This window comes from Aspergillus foveolatus (genome assembly GCF_047715535.1).
Source record: "Aspergillus foveolatus strain CBS 279.81 unplaced genomic scaffold BDW70scaffold_57, whole genome shotgun sequence".
Taxonomy (NCBI): domain Eukaryota; kingdom Fungi; phylum Ascomycota; class Eurotiomycetes; order Eurotiales; family Aspergillaceae; genus Aspergillus; species Aspergillus foveolatus.
Window position 1 is genome coordinate 44,509 of NW_027396121.1, and position 22,745 is coordinate 67,253.

The 22,745-nt window shown below is 54.9% G+C and overlaps 4 protein-coding genes across 4 annotated transcripts; 2 read left to right on the plus strand and 2 right to left on the minus strand.

The window, feature by feature from the left end:
- Positions 1-449: 449 nt before the first annotated feature.
- BDW70DRAFT_162838 (type I polyketide synthase) lies at positions 450-8,014 on the minus strand (the record flags this gene model as incomplete). The annotated part of the gene is made up of 6 exons (XM_073741201.1): positions 450-1,295; positions 1,347-7,071; positions 7,132-7,446; positions 7,495-7,583; positions 7,656-7,742; positions 7,805-8,014. The coding sequence occupies 6 exons, from the start codon at positions 8,012-8,014 to the stop codon at positions 450-452; spliced, it is 7,272 nt and encodes a 2,423-aa protein (XP_073592966.1).
- Positions 8,015-8,422: 408 nt separating this feature from the next.
- BDW70DRAFT_162839 (uncharacterized protein) lies at positions 8,423-16,393 on the plus strand (the record flags this gene model as incomplete). The annotated part of the gene is made up of 3 exons (XM_073741202.1): positions 8,423-9,061; positions 9,123-13,321; positions 13,381-16,393. 3 exons carry the CDS (start codon positions 8,423-8,425, stop codon positions 16,391-16,393), a joined length of 7,851 nt encoding a protein of 2,616 aa, XP_073592967.1.
- Positions 16,394-16,856: 463 nt separating this feature from the next.
- BDW70DRAFT_99697 (FAD-dependent oxidoreductase) lies at positions 16,857-18,948 on the plus strand. The gene is made up of 2 exons (XM_073745370.1): positions 16,857-17,656; positions 17,736-18,948. Exons 1-2 carry the CDS (start codon positions 17,164-17,166, stop codon positions 18,590-18,592), a joined length of 1,350 nt encoding a protein of 449 aa, XP_073592968.1. The 5' UTR covers positions 16,857-17,163; the 3' UTR covers positions 18,593-18,948.
- On the minus strand, positions 18,701-20,863 carry BDW70DRAFT_162841 (uncharacterized protein; the record flags this gene model as incomplete). The annotated part of the gene is made up of 4 exons (XM_073741203.1): positions 18,701-19,522; positions 19,586-20,189; positions 20,247-20,616; positions 20,683-20,863. The coding sequence occupies 4 exons, from the start codon at positions 20,861-20,863 to the stop codon at positions 18,701-18,703; spliced, it is 1,977 nt and encodes a 658-aa protein (XP_073592969.1).
- Between the last annotated feature and the right edge of the window lie 1,882 nt (positions 20,864-22,745).

Below are 22,745 nucleotides of genomic sequence, written 5' to 3' on the forward strand. Positions count from 1 at the left end.
AAAATTGGATTACTTGTTAAGCAGCTATCTAGGCAATAAGCAGATCACATTATTAAAATAAAGTTCTTTTGGTTTTCCCTCAGCAGTCTGCCGTAGGACATAGGGTGGAATGGATTGGCGATAGCGGAGTTTAAGTTACTCCGCGTAGAATCAATCGTGTCAGAACCAGGGTTGCTTTTGCGATTAGATGTTTTGTGTGGGAAATAATCGATTTGCTCTGCGTAGACTCACCGTACATGCTGTTCTATCTGTTGGTGTGTGCTGTACAGCGTTGTAATGATGCCATCGTCCTCAGACACTGTACGCTTACGGTCCATGAGATACAGACAGAGCGCACTCCACAACAAAACATATAGCACTGCATTGCATTAAAACGACGAGTAAGTCTACTCCTGGCGCCATTGAATCTAGACCTAACAATAAGCACGTAGTAATCTCAACAGACCATCTTAAACACCCAGAGACTTGGCGTGCGCACTCCGCTCCACTACATCGACAGCCAGCTGTGACAGGCTCGGACTCTGCACGACGTTGAAAATAGAAAGCTCTGCGCCAGCTTGACTAAACAGCATTTTGCGGACCTCCACTGCGACCAACGAATCCACCCCCTGCTGCGAGGGCGACTGGCTCAAGTCGACGTCTTCCACGGGAACCAAGAACATCTCTGCGAGCATTTCCGCGATTGCAGCTTCAACCACCTGAACCGCGTCTGCCTTGGATGCGCATGCACTGATTCGCGCTGCGAGAGACTCGTCGGATCCTACGTCCTGGTCTTGATCTGATCCCGTGACGGGAGGTCGGTATTTCACTGGGAGGAGGCGCATGTCCCGCCCGAGATCACCGTCGATATTCCAGTGCTCGCCTGGGCCGGTGTTGATCCCGCCGACAATAAATTGCGGGTCAAATGGGGATAGAATCGCGGACTCGAGTGCGGCTAGGACGTCGTCTTCCTCGATGGCTCTGCGGCCGGCTTTAAGGAGTGAACGGCGAAGGGACTCGGAGGCTCCCGCTTCGGCGACGTAGCCGACTGCATTAACGACAGACAAGTCGATGGAGACAGCGGGCAGGTTGCAATGGTTGACACGCCAGTGACAGAGGGCGTCTTCGTACGCGCCTGCGGCGGAATATGCTGCCTGGCTGGCGTATCCAAGCACTCCGTTGATCGAGGAAAAGAGGACGAAGAAGTCGAGGTCGCCCTGCAGGTTGAACTGGTTATGGAGGTTCCAGGTACCAGCGACCTTGCTTTCGATGGTGGACTTCCAGTCCTCAAGGGTCATTTTCTCCACAAGCGCATCCTGATGCACGTTAACAAGGATCAAAGACACAATGCTGGGCTTTATACTTACTCGAAGGACAAAAGCTGCGTGAATAACGCCCCGTATTGGTGGCAGACCTTTTTCGGCACACTTATCGATTGCCCTGTTCAGATCTTCTGCATTCGCGACATCGCAGCTAATTGGCAACACTCGCCGACACCCAGCCTCAATGAGCTCTGCAGCAAGTGCGGCTACTACGCCACTTGTTCCAGCGCTCCTGGATACAAGGACAAGGTTCTTTGCTCCACGGCTAACCAGCCAGCGTGCAGTTGCCTGCGCGAGGCCGCCGCTGCCGCCGACGATTAGGTATGAGGCCTCGGAGGAGACTTTGGCAGTTACATTTGTCGGCACGACGGGCACTGTAGATTTCTTGTCCGCGGACAGGACGACGCTGGCGAGTCTGTTATTATGCAAGACGGTAGAAGCCTCAGCGATGTGACCGATATCTAGCGTGGTGGTTGGGTGTACTGAAGAGAGAGCTCCGGATCGGAAGAGGTTTATCAAGTCATGCAGCACATGATGAACATCTGTGGGTCGATGCTCCAATAATGCTGCGATATCAACTCTCGTGATTGAACCGCCCTGGTTTAGTGTGCTGGTTGCGAGATGGCAGTCTAATTGCGTATTGCGTGGGTTGATATCCACAAAGTGGCCCAGCGGTGCTACCAGCTTGAGACTTTCCTGACGTAGTTCGCCCGTCAGTGAGTTGGAGACAACGTCAACTCCCCGTCCCTGAGTTGCATTCAGTACTGCAGCGCTAAAAGAGGAATCGGAACTGTTGAAGATGTGTTCTGCCGACAAGCCATACTTCGATATGAGCAGACCGCGCTCTGCAGGAGAGCCGGCAGTGGCGTACACCCTCGCTCCAATGTGCTTCGCTAACATAATTGAAGCTTGGCCTGTGTCCCCTGCAGCAGCATGAATCAAGAGGGACTGGTCTCGCTCTAGGCGTGCGGTGCGGACGAGGACATGGTACGCGGTGAGGAAAGCCGTGGGCAGGGACACTGCTTCCTGGAAGCTCAAGCTAGAAGGAACCTGCACCGCAAATTTCCAGTTGGAGATAGCTCGACTGGGAAACGAGGTGTTTTGGAGGATACAGACAACACGATCACCAATCGAGAACCCTTGAACGGCAGCCTCTTCTCCGACCGCTGTGATAATTCCAGCGGCTGCAGGGCTAGTGATGCGCTCAGTTGACTCGCCCAGGGTAGCGAGATATACAGCAGGTTCCAGCTCTATAAACGCAGGCGGCAGACATTCAAGCCAAGAGTCTGCACTCTCATCGTCGGAAAAGACCAAATGTTCGGACTGCAGAGACAGAGGTCGGAATGGCTGTTGAAAGGGCTCAACTGATGCCTGTGTATGATCAGCAGTAGACGGCGTCTCAGACGAAAAGGCATTGTTCCTTGCTACATCATGGTATATTCGAGGGACTAGGATAGCACCGTCGCGCTCGGCATATTCGAGCTCCTCGAGGCCGTCTGGGGTTTTCCCAATAGTAGCACGCACGACTTCGCCGATCGCCACTACGCTCGTTTCAGACCACGCAGCTCCTTTGGGATCTAAATCCAGAGTCACGAACTTGCGGCCGATGTATTCCGTGCGTAGGGTCCGAATGAATCCACTTGCCAGGCTCATCTCAGGCCTGGCACAGTCCACGGCGCCACCGCGAGTCACCCAGATCACGCCACGGCTATTGCAGCTCATCGCACGGATGCCCTCCAAGAGTGTCGGGTCGAGGTTGTATAGAATGGCATCGTCAGCCTCACCGAGGAAGATACAGATCTTGCCTGCGTACGATGCGGCTGTCGCAGTGGGTGATTCTAGTTCCTGGATAGCCGGAGCACCCACCCCATCACTGCCAGTACGGACAGTGATCGTGTCCTGAAGCTCTCGCAACCACGCAAACGGAGGGCGCGTACGCTGGCTCGTGACGATAACGACTTGATCAGCCATAACAGCCGATGTTGATTCTGGCTCTGGGCTCGCCGTCGACAAGATAGTGACTGGACCCGCGTCGCTGGGTTCCACATTATGCGGAATTGCGAGGCTCACTCCAGTGAAGCCGGTGGTCTGGAGCTGGGTTTCCCAGGATTGCAGGCTCAGGCTTGTAGTATTCCCTAGCAACAAGGCTCCCCCGGGCCTTAGAAGGGAGCGGATGTGGCTTAAAGCCTGTGGTGTATGCTCAAAGGCGTACTCAGCTCCGGAAGCTATCACAATATCGTAGGTGCCTAAAGCAAATCCTTGTGTCGCTGGGTCTCGTTGAATGTCCAGTTCATCAAAACATAGTATATTTGCCCAATCCAGCAGCTCTTCTCGTATTTTTTCAAAGGAGGCTGCAGACGAGTCGGTGAAGTGGTACAGAGAGGCATTCGGACCACCAGACTCAGGGCTACCGAGCACTTCAAAAACGTGAGGTGCAATTGCACCTTGACTGGTACTGACCTCCAGAATGCGAGCCCGGGGATTTTTGTGCGAGAGGTGACGAACGAGGGTTGCAATATGTGCTGCCGCAATTGCTCGTTGATTTATCAGGCCTCCTTCGTTGTCGGCGACGCTAGCCATCAGGTCTTTCCTCACTGCATTCAATGTCGCTGGTAACGGTATTGAGATGTCCAGCGACCAGTGCACCTTATTACACAGCTCATGCATCCACGGTTTTGACTGATTCAGAGACACGGCGGCTCCTAATGACTGGTACGAAAAGCCCTTCATTTTCAGAACAATACCCCCTGTATTGCTGTCAGAGACGACCACGTCTGCCGCCAGACCTTGATCGTTATTTCGAAGAAGCGTCGAGTCCACCGAAAGCAAATGCCCGGGACTGTGCCCAATTGCATTCGACACCCAGAGACTCTCAACAGCTCGCGGAACCTTTGCAGCAGTCTCGCGGGCAGCAGCTCTGGGAATGGCCGAGTATGGGGATGTGATAATAGAGTCCAGAGTAACCGGGTGTAGTACATGATCCCGGGGTATATCGTTGGCAACGGAGACATCAGGGACTTTCATACGCACTATGCTCCGCTGTTCAGAGCCAGATTGGACGATGCTAGTCATGCTCTGGAACAAAGGCCCGTGTTGTATCCCGAGGTTTCTGAGGTTGGCGAACAGATCAGCTGGAAGGACACGCCGCGTGTAAGAATCAGTGTTCGTCCTGGCGGATTGGAGGTCATTGTGGGAGGAGTCTTTAAGCTGAACAGAGACCAGTCCCTTTGCGTGTTGCGTCCACCTGTTGTCAGTCGTCACAGACCAGATCTCGAACTCCTTCCATTCACCAGAGGAACTGTCCTTAGCATTGACCGAACGGAGACTGGTCTGAATCTCGATACCATCAGAGTTGTCCGGAATTACAAGGGCTTGTAGGAAGTCCACGTCGCGGAGTTGGTACCCTTCAACCTCGCCGACTGGCTGCTGAATGAGCGATGGGAGTTGGCGAACCGCCTCGATAGCAAGGCAGATATAGCCTGCGGCTGGATACACAATATTGGATTGAATTGCATGGTCCCTGGTCCACGGAGACTCTGAAATGCGCAGAACGTGTCGCCACGTCGGGACATGCGGGTTTGTTCCTTCAACGAGCGACCCAAGTAAGTCATGGGGAGGCTGAGGTCGTGCGCGCAAGGCTCGATTTTGTCTCGGTTCGACCCAGTGCTTTACTTGATGGTTCCAGGAATATGATGGCAGGTCGGTGAGAACGCTGACATGCGGATGACGGCCATGCGGAAAGTTGACCGCGTCTAGATTGACCGGATAACCTTCTTTCAAAAGGTTGGAGGCAAGTAATTGCATGCTGTCGCGGGCATTGGACTTGCGCACGAGGGTCCCGTAATACGGAATGTTCAAACCATCGAACTCTGGCAGGGCCAGGGTCTGCTGGATGGGACCTCCGAGAGCTGTATGGGGGCCTACTTCGATGATCACGTCCACGTTGGAAGCAACAGTCCCCGAGTCGCCAAGTACCATGTCGGTGAATGCTTTGACGAACTGCACAGGCTGTACCATGCTTTCGGCCCAGTGTTCAGGCCGGGCGATAACTCTAGGGTCAGTGATACGTCCCCCCGTCACCGGTGACGAAAACGTGACGGATTTTAGAGCATCGCTTCGGATCTTCTCACCCCGCGTACGCTCCAGAGCCTCACAGTATGCGCCGGCAATGGGCGTCATATGATGCGAGTGCCAGGCAGTATCGACCCTGAGACGGCGGGCAAACACGCCCTCTGCGTTAGCTAGCTCTTCCAGCTCCGTCACTGCCGAAAGGTCCCCCGAAACTGTAATGCTGGATGGGCTGTTGACACAGGCAATAACAGCCTGACCGTCTGACTTGAGGCGACGAAGGTATGTTTCGGTCTCTTCCAGGCTCAGCCCGACGGCAACCATGCCACCCGGCACGGGCAAGCGTAGGTTCTTGTCAGAAGCCAACAGGGCTCGGTAGTAGGCAAAGGCCACTGCCGATTTATAGCTGAGAGCGCCAACGGCGTACGCGGCGGCGATTTCTCCACTGGAATGGCTGGTGACAGCGACGGGGACGACGCCCCAAGCCCGCAGCAGGCGTACGAGCGCAATCTGCACCGCAATACAGATGGGAGTGCTCAAGGCTACCTCATTGATCCTGGTGTCCTCTGCACTTCGCTTGAGCTCGTCGATTAACGACCAGTTGGCTCCAAAGTGCTCAAGATACCCTTGAGCTTCGAGGAGTGCATCTCTGAAAACAGGGTAGGCCGCGATGAGCTCTCTGCCCATAGCGTACCACTGGGCTCCCTGACCCGTGAATACCATTCCAATGCGAGGTCGGCGGGGGCTTCGGGAAGGTTTGAATTTAGGCGATTGCAGCGCGCGAACGAAACCCTCATACCCATCGGACAGGGCAATGGGATGCGCTGCTACCCATGGAAACCGAGTCCGCCGCTCCCCCAGCGTGTATGCCAGGCTATCGATGTATCTGGCCAAGTCTTGTGGTACCGGTTGTTGTTCGAGATACGCAGCCAGGTCAGCCACCATTCTCTGACAGGCCTGTTCGTCCTTTCCACTGAGTACGAGAACCCTGGACACATCCCGGGCTGCTTGTGCGTCGCCATGTCCATTCGCCTCTCTGGGATGGGGATGGGCGCCGAACGCCGCCTTGACCCAGGACGCACCGTCTTCCAATATGATGTGGGAATTGGTTCCTCCGTAGCCAAAATTGTTGATCGAGGCGCGCCGAATCTGGGCTGAGGGCCATGGTTCCACTTCCCGAACAACTCTCAGATTCCACTCATCTAGCTTTAGTTTTGGATTCACCTCCTCAAAATTGATAGATGGTGGAATAACACCTTTCTCCATAGCCAGCGCCGTCTTGATTATGCTTGCTAGCCCGCTTGCAGCCTCAGTGTGGCCGATATTAGTCTTGATCGACCCGATTGGTAAGGGCTGCTCGCGCGCTGCAAAGACCGTCGCAATTCCCTGCGCCTCAATAGTATCTCCGGACTGGGTGCCAGTGCCATGTGCTTCGAAATACTGCGTTTCAACTGGGTCCAGCCCCGCTTTCTGATAGCAACCACGTACGAGCCTCTCTTGTGCCTCGAGACTAGGTGAAGTGATCGTCTCCGTCTTACCGTCCTGGTTGACCATCGACTCGCGAATAACTGCTCTTATTGGGTCCCCAGCCGCTAGGGCATCGGACAGCCGTTTAAGAACGAGGGTTGCTACACCCTCACCGCGGCCATACCCACTGGCTCGCGAATCGAAAGCGTAGCATTTCCCATCGGCAGAAAGAAATCTTGTATTTGACTGGTTAGACCTTGTCTACCTCCAAGTACAAAATAATAGTTCTACTCACCCAGCAGATCCTAAGGCTTTGAACATGTCTGGATTGAGAGTCAGATTGGCCCCGCCCACTATGGACATATCGGCCTCCCCGGTCCTCAAAGTCTGCACGGCCTGATGCACAGCAACCATGCCTGAGGAACATGCAGTCTCTATTGTCACACTGGCACCCCGAAAATCGAAGAAATGTGAGACACGGTTAGCCATCATAGGGACGCCCGTGCCCGTTGCCATGAGGCGCGGTAGATTATCGGCATCACGGAGTAAGCCATCTCGATAATCATGCACGAACACTCCTGTAAAGACCGAAGTATTGGAGCCGGCAATACTGGCCAGTGGGAGACCGGCTGTTTCATTAGTCAGAGACCATCCTCACACAAGAGAGTGGAAGGGGAACGGGGTCTTGCCATTCTCCAGCGCTTCATAGACGGACTCCAGCTGGAGTCGATATTGCGGGTCCAGTGACTGTAGAAGCAGATCAGTACTAGGGACACGGGGACTCTCTCTGAAATGCTTTGCTCTGCGTTGGCGACTTACGGCAGCTGTTTCACCAGAGTACCCGAAGAATGCCGCGTCGAAGAGGCCGACATCCTCTGAGAGGAAATGCGCGCCTTTCACGTGTGTCTGAGAGACGACCTGTTAGCTGCCATTCTTGTTTCACCAAGAAAGTGGTGTGACAGGCTCACGCTATTGAGTCGCTGGCTGTCTGGATGGTAGACTCCCTCTGCTCGGAATCTGGAGTCGGGAAATGGCGACCAGCCGCTGCGCCCCTCGACTAACATCTGCCATAACTTGCTAGTAGTTGTTGCATCGCCGCCGTATTTTGCACTCATGCCCACAATGGCAATCGGCTCGTGAGACCATGGCCTGGGCACTGTGTCCTCGATGCTCCCCATATTTGCTGCTGAGTGTTGAAACTTAGATCAGGGTGGCGACCAGCGATGGTAGAAATGGGCGGTGGGTTTTCTCCTCTTCATGAACCCATCTAGCCTTTTGGATATGTTTGTAGTCATGGTAGACAACGGAGTTGAAATTTTCCCGTTGAGCGTACGAGCTGGCCCCCGTGGGACGGAAGAGTCCGCGTTTCAGGGCATTTAGCGGAGTTGGAGACGTATACGTTCGCCCTACGCAAACTCCGGTCTGCAGGGGGGCAGTCAGTGTATTCCCATGCCTGGACCGGAGTTTGGCAGAATGATGACTGTCTTCTTTGAGCTACAGTCACTCCAAGTACTTCTAAAGTCGATGCTGCCGTTTAGGTTCGGTTCCAATCGCAAGCCAGATATTCAACCCTAACCCCAACCACCATGGCCGCGCCGAACGCAAACAGATTATTATTGTTCGGACCTGGGGCTATGAGCCTTGACAAGGAATACTTCAACCGTATCCTAACCTTCGTGAAAGATGACTCTGCGTGTCAATGGGCTGTTCACGCTATTGAGGACGCGGAGAGCAGCTGGGATGCTCTCTCGACGGCCATCCCCAAGTTACAAGAAACCCCTGGAGCGACTCACGCGCGCAGGCTAAGAGACTGGATTCGGACTGGGTCTGCAGACGCCGACACGACAGTCGCAAACCTGCCCAACGCCATCCTCGGGCCGCTTGTTGTCCTCGCGCAGCTTGTGGAATACCTGCAATATGCCGCGTCATCGGCACAAGTGAACGACAGCGATCGCACTGCATTCTTTGTGCCATCTGCTTCACAGACGGAGACCGTAGGATGCTGCCTCGGCGTCTTTAGCGCACTGGTGGTATCATATAGCGCGTCCTGGGCTCAATTCCGCCACAATGCCGCGGTGGTGTTGCGCAGTGTCTTTGTATTAGGAGCTCTCTCAGATGCTTATGACAAGTCAGACGCTACTGGCGCGTCATCTTCCCTGATTGTGTTCTGGAGAGGTGGTCAATCCGTCTCCGACTTGAAGAAAGTGCTGGAGAAGGTTCCTGGTGTAAGTATTTGTCTTTCAACCCCTAACTGACCGACAATGTTGGCATTAACATGCCCATCAGGCTTATATATCCGTTCAATACGACGATAACCGAGCCACTGTCACAACCTCTACGCATGCTGCGTCCGCTCTGAAAGGCGAGCTCCAACGTACAGGTTTCACTGCAACGGAAACCGAGTTCCATGGCCGCTTCCATGCAGGCTCTTTGTACGAGAAGGACCTGGAGGCCTTTTTGAACCTGGCAGACAAGGAGCCCCTGTTCCAGCTGCCGCATGCATCTTCTCGGGTTCTGCGCACCCGCGTCAATTCGCAGACGGCCCTGGCAGATAACGAGGGCAGTCTACTCGAAGTTGCGTCGCGCGCATTTCTGGTTCAGCAATTCGACTGGGTCAAGACATTCCGATCAGCAGTATCCGCATCAATGCGAGACCGAAATTCCCGCATTATCGAGTTCGGTCCAGAGAGATGTGTTCCTCCCAGTCTTCTGCGACGCCTGAACAGTCAAGTCACGCACTACGAATTCCAGCTAACGACCGAGCGTCAAACACCGAATGGAAATCCTCAGCCGCCAGCAGGGATCAAGGAGGAGGAGGAGGTGGCCGTCATTGGCATGGCATGCCAGGTCGCTGGAGCGCAGGATCTAGAAGAGTATTGGAAGATTCTGCTGAAAGGCGAGTCACAGCACCAGCCTCTAGTGCCCAACGAGCGGTTCGCGATGGAAACAGTCTTCCGACCTGGCCAGGAGGCAGATGATAGGAAATGGTACGGCAACTTCCTCAAAGACTACGACGTTTTTGACTACAAGTTCTTTAAAAAGACTCCCCGCGAGGCCCTGCATATGGACCCTCAACAACGGCTGATTCTGCAGACTGCTTACCAAGCAGTGGCACAGTCAGGCTACTATCACAAGTCAGGAGCCGACCGCCGTATTGGGTGTTATATTGGCTGCGTTGCTAATGACTACGAGAACAACGTATCGCACACTACGCCGACGGCTTTCTCCGCAACAGGAGTGCTGCGAAGTTATATCTCAGGCAAAGTCAGCCATTACTTTGGGTGGACGGGCCCCGGAATGGTCATTGATACCGCGTGCTCGGCGTCAACCGTCGCGATTGACCTTGCCTGTCGTGCGATTCTCAGTGGCGATTGCTCCGCAGCTTTGGCTGGCGGCACCAACTTCTATAGCACCCCGATGTTCTTCCAGAATCTTGCCGCAGGATCGTTCCTCAGCCCTACTGGTCAATGCAAGCCCTTTGATGCACAGGCTGATGGGTACTGCCGAGGAGAGGCAGTCGGCGCTGTCTTTCTCAAGAAACTAAGCAATGCCATTGCCGATGGGGACCAAATCCTAGGAGTGATTTCAGCCACTGCCATCAACCAGAACCAGAACGATACTCCAATCTTTGTCCCCAATCCGGCTTCGCTCACCAACGTGTTCCGAACCGTTGTCCATAAAGCTGGCCTGGAGACCAAGGACATCTCGCTGGTGGAGGCCCACGGGACAGGAACACCAGTGGGAGACCCTGCTGAGTATGACAGCATTCGGCAGGTGTTCGGCGGCCCCGTGCGTGCAGGGCTGGAGCCACTTCAGATCGGCTCAGTGAAGGGCCTAATTGGCCATACCGAGGGTGCCTCCGGAGTCATTGCGTTGATTAAGATCCTGCTCTCTATGCAAGAAGGACGCATTCCGCCGCAGGCTAGTTTTAACACCATCAGTCCCTCGATCAAGGCCTCGCCTTCCGACAACATGCAAATCACCAAAACTGCCATACCCTGGACCGGCGACGCCAAGGCAGCGCTGATCAATAATTATGGTGCCGCTGGCTCAAATGCATCCATGGTGATCAAGCAGTCGCCGCCTCTATCCAGTAGACGAAGTGAGGCGCATTTTTTGTCAGTGTCTTCTCCCTTGCGGACCCCAATCTATATCTCTGGGTTCGATGATAATGCCATTCGAGCGTATGCCTCGCGTCTGCGTCAGTTCATCAAGGCCAAGATCATCTCTGCAGATAAGCTGGGATGCGAGAACCTCGCCTTTAATATCAATCGGCAAGCCAACTGGTCCCTTGGACGGGGTTACGCGTTTGCTGCCGAATCGCTCTCTGAGATCGATGAGAAGCTGTCCTCGTTCGAGACCTTTGCTGTGCCTGCTGCGCGTCCAGTCATACTGTGCTTCGGTGGCCAGGTATCCAAGTCGGTTGGCCTCGATCGCGCAGTCTACGAGAAGGCCACCGTGCTCCGTCAACACCTAGATCAGTGTGACAGTGTCTGCAGGTCAATTGGCGCGGGCAGTATATTCCCGGGAATTTTCCAGCAGGAGGCCATCAACGATCCGTCCGTACTACAGCCGCTACTCTTTTCTTTGCAGTATGCTTGTGCCATGAGTTGGATTGACAGTGGCGTCAGGCCAGCGGCTGTCGTTGGCCACTCATTTGGGGAACTTGTGGCACTCGGTGTCTCAGGTATTCTTAGTTTAGAGAACGCCCTGAAGCTCGTTTATGGCAGGTCCAAGATCATCAAGGAGTCTTGGGGTCCTGACAAGGGGTCTATGCTTGCAATCGAGGCGGATCAAGCGGACGTTGAGATGGTTTTGGATGCTTCGAATGCACGTCTGCCCGCGACCTCCGGTACCAGAAAGGCGACCATTGCGTGTTTCAATGGGTCAAAGAGCTTCACTCTTGGTGGGCCGACTGCTGCCATTGACGCTCTGCAGGAAGAGATCTCAAGTTTGGGTAGCCCCGTCAAGCACAAGCGACTCGACGTGACCAACGCCTTCCATTCGGCCCTGGTTGAGGACTTGGTGCCTCAACTTGAAACACTCGGCCGCACGATCAGTTTTGGAGATGCTACGATTCCCCTTGAACGGGCGACGGAGCAGCGCGAGTCCGGACCTCTTTCAGCGAGCTACGTTGCAAGGCACATGAGAGACCCCGTTTACTTCGGACACGCCGTCCAGCGTCTTTCGTCGCAGTACCCCGACGCTATTTGGCTGGAAGCCGGCTCCAACTCCACCATCACGACCATGGCTGCCAGGGCCTTGGGTTCACCGAAGGCTTCGACATTCCAGCCTGTTAGTTTGACTAACACCACCAAAGGATTGCGGCAGCTTACGGATGCGACGATCAATCTATGGAAAGCTGGGCTACGCACCGCATTCTGGCTGCATTCTACGGCACAGACGTATGAGTATGCGCCGATAATGCTTCCGCCGTACCAATTCGAGAAACATCGCCACTGGCTGGATTTCAAGCCGCCGCCGGAGCCACTCGTGATCGAGCGGTTTATCACCTCTGGAGACACGAAGCAGGAGGCTGCCCCATTGGAGCTGTACACCTTAATACCATCCATCAGCACAAGCGAGAGCGAGTATCGATTCCGGGTCAACACCAGCGCGAGGACCTACGTGGACGTGGTTTCAGGCTATAGATTGGGCAAGGGGGGTGTCCAAGCCAGTCCGCCCACATTCGCAATCGACATTGCTATCCGCGCAATTACAAGCGTACAACCGCAGCTTTTCGGCGACAGTGGGCTCTATCCTCAGGTCTATAATGTCTTGCATGCCTCCCCGCTTGCTCTGAACCCATCTGGGGAAGTGTTCCTGGAATTCGAACGCTTCAATGCCTCACCCGAAGGCTGGACATTCAAGTTGGTCACCGAGGTCGACGGTTGTCCCACGACTCTGCATCTGAGTGGACAGCTTCAGTTTAGAGCTTCTGGAGACGCAGATTCGGTATTCGAGTTTAACCGGCTGGAGCGGCTTGTGTCGCGCGAGCGATATCTCCAAGTCATGAACTCAACCGATGACCGCGATGAGGTGATACAGGGGAAGAGCATTTACAGTGTTCTTTCGGACTATGTCACCTACGCAGAGACTTTCCTTGGCTTACAGAAATTGGTCGGACGCCCGAGTGAATCTGCTGGGCGGGTTGTCAAGCGCCGGTCGACATCTTCATGGCTCGACTTTACGTTCGCTGAGGTTGTTTCCCAGGTTGGGAGCATTTGGGCCAACTGTCTGGCTCCAAGCCGAAGCAACTCCAATACTGTCGAAACAGTCTATGTTGTCGAGGGCATCGAGCAATGGGTGCGCGCTCCGAGCACCGCAGGCCCCAGCAACACTGAAGGTGAGGAATGGCAGGTTTTTGCTACCCATCAACGCAGCGGGGCAGAGGATAGGTTCATAACAGACATTTTTGTATTTGATTTTGTGTCAGGGCATCTTGCGGAGGTGCTCCTTGGCGTCAAGTTCAGCCCAAGGTCTTTGTACGTCACGTCCCTACGAAAGCAGTTCCCAACCATGGTTAAGCTAACCTCCTTCTCAGGGATACGCTTTTCACCAGCACAACACTTGCGGGTGCAACTGTAATGCCTTCGGTCTCGCAGTCTCTGGCTACAACTGCACCCGTCACGTTCACGCTTGCGACCCATGCTGTCTCTAGCCTCCAAGCACCGGCAGACCGGGAGGTTACGAAGAGAAACACGAAGACAGATATCTGGGCGAAACTTCTTCCAGTTCTGGTAGACATTTCTGGACTGGAGCCAGGAGAGATCAGCGAGACTGATGCGCTGGCCGACATTGGAATCGACTCTCTGATGGGGATGGAGATGGCTCGCGAGGTCGAAGCCACTTTCAACTGCAAGTTTGAAATTGCTGATTTGATGAGCATCGTTGACGTACCTGGGATCATCTCCCATCTTCAATCCGTGCTTGGGTCTGAGGATGGGTCTTCTTCAGGCGCAGAGACGCCTTCGTCTGAGACAAGCCCCGGCACGCCGCCGTCGAGTAACAGCAGCGTCTCGGCTAGCTTAAGTGCGCGCGTGAGAGAGGAAGATCTCACCAAATCCTCTGCTGGTCAGACTGCCATGCGTGTGCTCTCGTCTGCCATTCTTGAGGCATTCCGCGAGGCCAATGCAGAGACCGATGCCCTTTTGCGCAAGTGGGGATGTGCCGGCTATCTGAACGGTGTATCACAGAAGCAGACAAAGCTGTGCCTTGCACTCACTGCCAGGGCCTTCAAACAGCTTGGGTGCGACCTCGAGGCCGCCCAGCCAGGGCAAGCACTACAGCCTGTGCCCTATGTTGAGCAACACCATCGATTCCACGAATACTTGTACAAGATGCTCGAAGAGACGCGGATTATTAACATAGATGGAGGCACCATCACTCGCACCTTTATCTCCCTACCTGCGCAGTCTGCAGAAGCTATTCTAGAGGACCTAATGCGCCACCACCCGGATGATGCGCCTGCGCACCAACTGACGTACAATATTGGCTCCCTTATGGCAGATGTTCTGTCCGGGAAGGCCAATGGACCCCAGTTGATCTTCGGAGACGCGAAGAACCGCCAACTGGTTGCGGCTTTCTACGGCGAACTGCCCTTCAATAAGCTTTATTTCCAGCAGATGGCGGACTTCCTGACCCGTCTCGCAGGTCGCCTGCAAGGCCACGGTCCGCTGAAGATCCTCGAGATGGGCGCGGGTACCGGCGGGACCACAAAAGTGCTCGTGCCCGCGCTGGCTAAACTTGGGATTCCGATCGAATACACTTTTACTGATCTCTCCCCTTCGCTCGTGGCCCAGGCTAGGAAGCACTTCAAGCAGTACCCGTTCATGAAGTTTGCCGTGCACGATATTGAACAGCCACCGTCGGAACCATCATGGATTGGCTCACAACACATAGTGATTGCCAGCAATGCGGTGCATGCCACACGCTCGCTCCACGTCTCGACGCAGAATATCCGCAAGTTCCTGCGGCCGGATGGGTTCCTTACACTGCTGGAGATGAACAGTACACTCCACTGGGTAGATGTTGTCTGGGGCACCCTGGAGGGCTGGTGGCTCTTCGAGGACGGACGTACGCATGCTGTTGTGGATGAGCAGAGATGGCGGAGGGAGCTTGTAGGTGCAGGCTACAAGCATGTTGAGTGGACCGATGGAAGCCTCCCTGAAGTGCGCGTGCAGAGGGTCATCATCGCTCTGGCGGGCGATGTTGAGGAGGATGTCAAGGCACTGCCTCCCGCTGCACACGTCCATCACCATGGCATCTCCCAAGAGGAAGCGCTGCAGAGGAAGGTTGCGGCCGACAACTACGTCAGGGCCACAATAAAGGGCTTCGAGGTTCCGACCAGCCCTGTAGGGGCCATCGTGCCTGCTGGACAACCAGCAACTCGCGTCCTCGTTACAGGGGCGACAGGTAGTCTCGGCGCCCACCTTGTCGCGCACCTGGTCTCGCTCCCATCTGTTGCGCAGGTCTACTGCCTCAATCGACCAGCGGTTCGTGGCGCGAGATCAAAGGATGCCCCTGACCCGCTGCGCCGACAGTTTCAATCCTTTGAAGCCAAGTCTGTCACGCTGACAGACTCGGAGAGAGCCAAACTGACAGTCCTGGAGACCGATGCTTCAGAGGCACAGTTGGGTCTCGACGCGGAAACGTACAGACACCTCGTCGCTAACGTCACACACATCATCCATAACGCCTTCCCCGTCAATGGCTTGCGCACACTGCAGCAAAACGAGCCGCAGTTCACGATCCAGCGCAACCTCGTCGACCTCGCTGCCGCAGCTTCCGCCTGTCATCATCAGACGTTGAACTTCAAGGTCACCTTCCAGTTCATCTCCTCCCTCTCCGCAGTCGGGATGTACCCCTCGACCCATGGAGGAGCGATCCGAGTCCCCGAGGCTTCCCTCGACATTGACAGCTCCTTGCCTAACGGCTACGGCGGCGCGAAGATTATCTGCGAGCGGATTCTACATGAAACGCTGGGCCAGCGTCCGGACCGGTTCCGCAGCATGACCGTCCGCCTTGGGCAGCTGTCCGGCTCTCGGAAGACAGGGTACTGGAACCACATGGAGGTGCTAGGGTTCCTGTTTAAGTCCGCACAGACACTACGTAGTCTGCCGGATGTTGACGGCTTTCTCACCTGGCTTCCACTCGAAGACGCCACCGCCACGCTGGCAGATCTACTTCTACGCGACGACGATAGCGAACCAACTCACCCTGTCTACCACGTCGACAACCCAATCCACAAACCCTGGAAGGAGATGACACATATCCTCGCAGACGCACTAGACATTCCAGCCAATAATATCATCCCGCTCGACGAGTGGCTACGACGGGTCCGGGCGTTTCCCGGCGAGGACCCGTGGGATAACCCGGCCGATAAAGCGATGGATTTCTTTGAGCACAAGTTCGAGCATATGTCATGTGGCGGAGTTACGTTGGCGACGGATAACGCCAGGAAGCATTCGTCGACCCTAGCGAATGTACAGCCTGTGAGCGCTGAGGTGGTTCAGTTGTATTTGAAGGTTTGGAAGGAAAGCGGATTTCTGCGCTGAGTTAAGGAGCTGGGTTTGAGAGTGTTTTAAGAGACTTATACTTAGATTTGTGTGGTCTTTGAATGTGTCGTAAATATGTTCATATATAGGTTCATGCTTGGTGTATGAAAGTTAATGATTCCATGCTATACATTCATAACTCTTCCCTAGTTTTAGTCTCGGTGGAAGATGCCGCATAACTATTCCCGTCACCAGAACTCCATGTCTATTCAGAACCACTTTTGTTATCAGGCTTTGACCCCTCTCCACTCTTAACGTTGGCAGATATATCTGCGACGAAACGAGTAAAGCCCGTTCGAGGAAGCAGCCAAGATAATCTTTCAATTCGGAAAATCAAGATCATTATGACGGTTGTCGAGAAACCGAAACGTACTAAACAGAGCCCTTAAGCAGACTGATTGTAAGACATGGTCAAGACATCCGTTGAACAGACTCCGTGAATGGGCCCATAGCCGCTTACGGACTTGAGTCACCAAGGCCAGCAGTAAACCATCACAGTAAACTCCGGCCGTGCAGTGAGGGTAAGGTGGGCTGATCTTGAACTCCGGTCCACGTGACCGACAGTGACCTAACTTGTATAACTCCGGCGATGACTCCGCATTGATCATAGGTCTCGAGGCGCCTATCGTCCAGTCCAGTTGAAGAGCCGAGGGTCTAATCGTCTGTTGAGATTAATCAGCGTGATTGTCATCCAGTCTTTTCGCGGGTTACTAACTAATTGACTACTTCCCTCCACACCCGAACACACCCGCTATATATCGTTGCGAACTATGCCGCCCAGCGCCCCGTTCCACGTCGCTATAATCGGCGGCGGCATAACAGGCCTCGCGTTAGCAGTCGGGCTCGCAAGGCGCAGCGTTAGTTTCACCATCTACGAGCGCGCCGCCAGCTTTGGCGAACTGGGGGTGGGGATTACTTTCACGCCGAATGCACAGCGCGCCATGGAGGCCTTGGACCCGCGGGTGCTAGAGTGCTTCACGCGTGCGGCGAGCGCTCCTGCCGGAGGGGTGCTCCGGGTTGTGGACGGAGTTAGGGAAAAATTGGGTGGTGGTCGTGAGGAGAAAGGAGAGTTGTTCCAACTCGAGGTTGGGGGTGGGTACAAGGCTTGTCGGCGGTGTGATTTTATTGAGCAGATTGTCCAGCATGTACCAAGTGAGAGGGTGCAGTATGGGAAGTACCTGGAGTCGCTGCGGACCGCAGACGATGGGGAGGGGGGCGTCGTTCTCGAGTTCCGCGACGGGAGTACGGCGTATGCGGACGTCGGTGAGTGGGCAATCTCGCGGCTTGAGCAGCCATTACAGTCGCGTGACTGAGAGACGTGCTGACAAGTGACCGTATATAGTGGTTGGATGCGACGGGATCGGCTCCCGGGTCCGTGGGTGTATGTTTGGGCGCGACCCGTCGACTAGTCCTCGAGCTCAATACTCGCACCAATTTGGATTTCGCGGGATGGTCCCTCTTGCACACGCGACCGCAGCTCTCGGCGCTGGCAATACTTCCAGCGCGATCATCCACACGGGGCCCGGCGCGTTTGCACTCACAATTCCGCTAGCTGAAGTGCAGGGGATGCACATCGAGGCATTCGTCTGGGACAAGGACGAATGGGTGCTGCCGGATTCACAGCCGTCGTCTGGCGGCGACAGTAAGCGCTACGTGCGCCTGGGGAGACGCGAAGAGCTGGAGCGCGCGTTTGCAGGGTTCAGCCATACCGTGCGGAAAGCCGTGTCTCTTCTCCCCGAGACGTTGGAGAAGTGGGCTGTGTTTGATATGCTGGATGCGCCGGCGCCAAGGTATTCCCAAGGCCGGCTGTGTCTCGCGGGTGACGCAGCGCATGCTTCGACGCCGAATCAGGGGGGGGGAGCTGGGCTCGGGATGGAGGATGCGTTGGTGCTTGCGGAGGTTTTGGGTGCGTTGGCAGGCAAGCAGCAGGTCGATGGTACGTTGATAGAACAAGCCCTAGCTGTGTACAGCGAGGTCAGGTATGAGCGGTCGCAGTGGCTTGTGAAGAGTAGTCGGCGGACTGGCGAGCTGTTTATGTGGAGAGATCGGGACTGGGGAGCTGCCGGACAGGAATTGCGCCTTGACATCGTCGGCCGCAGTCACCAGTTATGGGATTATGACACGGACGGGATGGCTAGTCGCACCCTGGCCAGGCTATGTGAGATTGGCGCTGTAGGTGGACTCGCCGAGGTGGTTTAATGACGATAATAAACACGCTTCTGAGCTTCGTAACTCTACTGCATTTTATCATTCATTCTTTCCAGTACGGTTCGTGCTATATATACATTAATTTGCAATATCATTCTATTAGCATAGTGCCTGTGCGCCACAAATGTCTATTGACGATACACCCTCCAAACTGCCAGTCAATGCGCTCCAATCCGATCCAGAGCCTTCCTGCACGATCGGCGGGCTATTTCGTTGTAGATCTGCTTGAGCCTTCACCAGCAGTCCTCTAGCCAGGTTGTTGACGTCGCTGAGATAACCCAGAGCGACGTGCAGAGGAGCAACACTATCCAAAGCACCACCCTCCACGCCCAGAAGTTGCGGCTTCGTGTTACTGAGAAACCTCGCAGCCAGGTAGATTGCGTTTGGGAAGATCGGATGCAGCTTGAAGAATGCAATCCGCGGCGTACTCTGGATCAGGTCCGCAATCTCGTTTGCGGCCTGGCTGGCGACCTGTTTATAGGCCAAGGCCAGCAGGTGGTCGTTGTCGGTTTGCCACGCCCTTGCATCAGCCGTCTCGCTGAGCGAGACGCAAGCGCTATGCGCCAGGATCTGGTTGAAAAACGCCAGCGGGTCGCACTTTGATGGCTCGCCGCTCTTCGGGCACGGTGCCCGCGGTTTCGCCTTCCTGGCGACGTCGGTCGCCGCGGCCAGCCATTCGTGCCTCGCCCAGAAGTCGCGCATCTTGGACTCTGAGCTGGAATCTGGGAGAAAGGATGAGTGGGAGAGTCGCCTGTGGGCAATGCAGCGCTCAAAAAGGTTGGCGAGGACGATGCATCGCGCAAATGAGGACATCGTCTCGCATTGGCTGCCGCTCTCCATAGTTTCAGGGAGAAAGCCCATCTGGAATGGCCGATCGCCTGACTGGAAATCAGTCTCTGGCATTGGCAGACGGGCATTGATCTGCATTCGCTTGGTTCAGTCCTCACTCACTCCATCGAGGGAAAGATACAAACGGAAACCTACCATCTCTTCGTGAAGCATTGTCGGCCGATCGCTGACCATACCGGACAGGCAATCAAGAACAAAGGCTGCCCACAGCGTCCGACGTTTCTCTTCTGTCTCTATCCAGCTCTCGTCGCTGTCAGTGGTGCTTTGTGGTGGCGAAGGAGGGACCGCGGGATAGCAAGCCGAATCTGCATTCGGTGCTGTCATCACGTCATGTATATCGAGATCAAACGCGCGTGAGACCTGAAGCAACCTAAACGCCCTATTTGAGGTGAGGAGAGCATCTTCCTCCGGCTTGCGCAAGAATTCATAATGGGCGAGTAAGAGCCAGGCCTGGATTAGTTCGTTTTGGACCTGCCGATGCGGGCCGCGGGTTTCCGTCGTCCACGGCAGCCCAGTCTCCTGACGAACTTCCTGTATATCCAGCATGCGTTTTGTGTGGGAGTAGAGGGTATCGGCTAGAATACAGAACTGAGCAGACATGGCGGCGGCAATGGTTCGGATGGCGGAGCGCAAGCAAGCCCGAGCAGGGGAGACATTTTCATTCGCCGCCCAGGCAAGATACCGCCGCTTGTGGATCATGGGAGCAATGGGATGGACCCGTTCGAAGTACAAGAGATCCCTGTTCGGTTTGGGCATTAGCTTGTGAATCGACAGCAGGGGGCCGCAACTAACGTACAGATCGGCGCGCATAAGATCGGACATGTCAAGCTCTCCGCTGGCGGTTTCAGGGTTTGACGGCGGAGAAATATCCATAAGAAGAGGTGGCTGGGGGTTGCTAAGGTTGAGGCTCTCCAGGTTCGTCCAGGGTTCGTCTCCAGACCCATAGGTCATAGCCCATTCGATATGCTCCTCGCCGTATGCCAGCGAGATGTTATCGGACGACGCGAAATTCACAAACCCGAGCCCCTGGACATCGCCCTCTATCGTGGCATATTCGCCATCAAGGCCGTTTAATTTGATTACCTCCTGGCTGGCTGGACTTGAGTTCGGCGGTTTATTCGCGTCGACGGCAGGATTCTGGCGGATCAGCTGCTGTTCGAGCACTGCTGTACATCCCTTCTTGTCAGTATGTAGCTCCTGGGTGCACCTTTCTTCCGGCCGGCCTGACTCACCTAGGCGAGATCTCACATCCTTCAGCTGGCCCTTCTTCGGCCCACGGGGCGACCTCTTGTCGGCAATCACGCAGTTTCGTCCGGCAGCCTTGCAGATTCCGCACTTAGGCCGCACGCGGTCACATCGGGCCTTCCGGCGTCGGCATTCCTGGCAGGCGAGCCCGGACTGCTGTCTTGTCATCCTTCCTGATATCTTTTTGCGCTCGACACCTATAAGCTTTACGTGTCTGATCCACGGATCGACGGTTCCGCGGGAGACAAGGCTGCTTATTTCAAGTGCTGTTGGCGGCGCTCCTTCGCGATATCGCTCTCAAATGGGACGCCATGCATGTCTTCTTCACTACCTAGGCGAGCGGATATTGGATCGTGATCCCTGCCCTAGTCGTACTGTTAGATGGGGCCAACACAACGCCCAGACCAGGCAGCGATCGGACGAAACCGCCGTCACATTCCTGGAAGCAGTAAGCGAGGCCCAGGCCTGCGCCAGCAGAAGATCGACAGGTAAGGGTTCAGCACCAACGCAGGCTATTGTCGGTCTCTGTGCCAATCACAGGCCTGAGCGATAGCCTAATAGCTGCAACTTCTCGGCCATCAGCAGGGTCGAACTGGGCGTCGGCCCCTGCCGTCCCGCACAAGATCTCGGCACGTTTCGAATCTTCACCTCAGACCCCTCGTGAGAGCACAAGGAACCTTCGGGGTCGCAATATCGCTCGTAGACGACGATCCCTCGTATTGGCGAGTTACTTGTCCCCGCACCTTGTAGTGATATGACGAAAATATTCGCAATCCCAGCGGTTGCTGTGGGGTACTTGAAGTCGCGGATACTTTTGCCATACCACTGTAGCTTAGCGGCCGCAACTGTAGAGAACATGAACAGTTTGACAAAGCAGGATCTTTGTTCTGGCACGATGTGACGCTGAAATTGCTTTCGAGCGCGCCTGTTTGGCCCCAGCGATTGTATTGGCCAAAAATCCCGGTAGCCTCGTGTTCACTAGCTGAGGCAAAGTCTCGGCGACAAGGGGATGTCATCGATGAGAAGATAACATCTTCTCAGCGTTGCAAGAAGGCGGCCTTGGCCGGTGCAGCACTTATAATCTCATGCTTTATCGAAATCGGGCTGGGAAGTGCACTGATCCAATTCCATCAGCGCTATCGACACATAGAAGTAAATTGAACAACAGTACCATATTCGCTCGTCGAGCGTCGAGGTCTCGTCAGCGCCGGCTGGGTTGCTTCTCACTAACCAGAAGTAGCTTCATGAAGGATGCAGGGATCTTGAAATGAAATCACCATGCAATCAATTTTACTTTAAACTATCCCTTGGAGGTGCTATCCGCGATGCTGATCGCGTTTTGTCCGATCTCCCGCAAACGACGAGACACACCCAGATCATAGCTAATCTGGCCGGGTGAACGGGCCAATTGACAAGGGCATGGAATCTTCACGAAGGCTCGGTGCCCAGCAAAGAGTCATACTCTGGCTTTACCTAGTATGAGCCGTTACAAAGCGTGCGGTATTCCTTCCGGCCCGTGTGCCAACCCCGTCCGTGCAGGCCACAGAGCAGCTGCAGAAGTTCGAATAAGATATGGAGATCGAAGAACCTAGGTGACGAGGATGGCCGCCGCAGACGATGATTCCGCAGTATGCCTCGACGTTCCTGCAAAGTTGACATGCCCTCCAGGGTTCCCTCACAGCCCCATTGCCACCTCCCCGGCACAAAGATGAGCTTCCTATTGCTGGAACCTGCACGCCAGGCATTCCACGTGTAGACGGAACTACTACACTGTGGCGACCATTCACGAAGCACAATAAAGGAGGCACCGGATCCAAGGAAGAAAGTTCCGAGCAGAATCAATAGTGCTGGAGTATCGGCTCACCGGGGTGGGGAAAAGTGTCTGAAACCTTCCTTGAACCTGTCGCGAAGCGGGTCCTCTGGTAAGTAAACGTTTCTTTTTTTATGGCGTTAGCCTCGGCAGCATGCAAGAAGTCGGATGAGAATCGCCTGACGACCCAAAAGGGCAAAAGGCTGGTAATCGTGTCCTTAGTGAAATGTGGAGTTACAT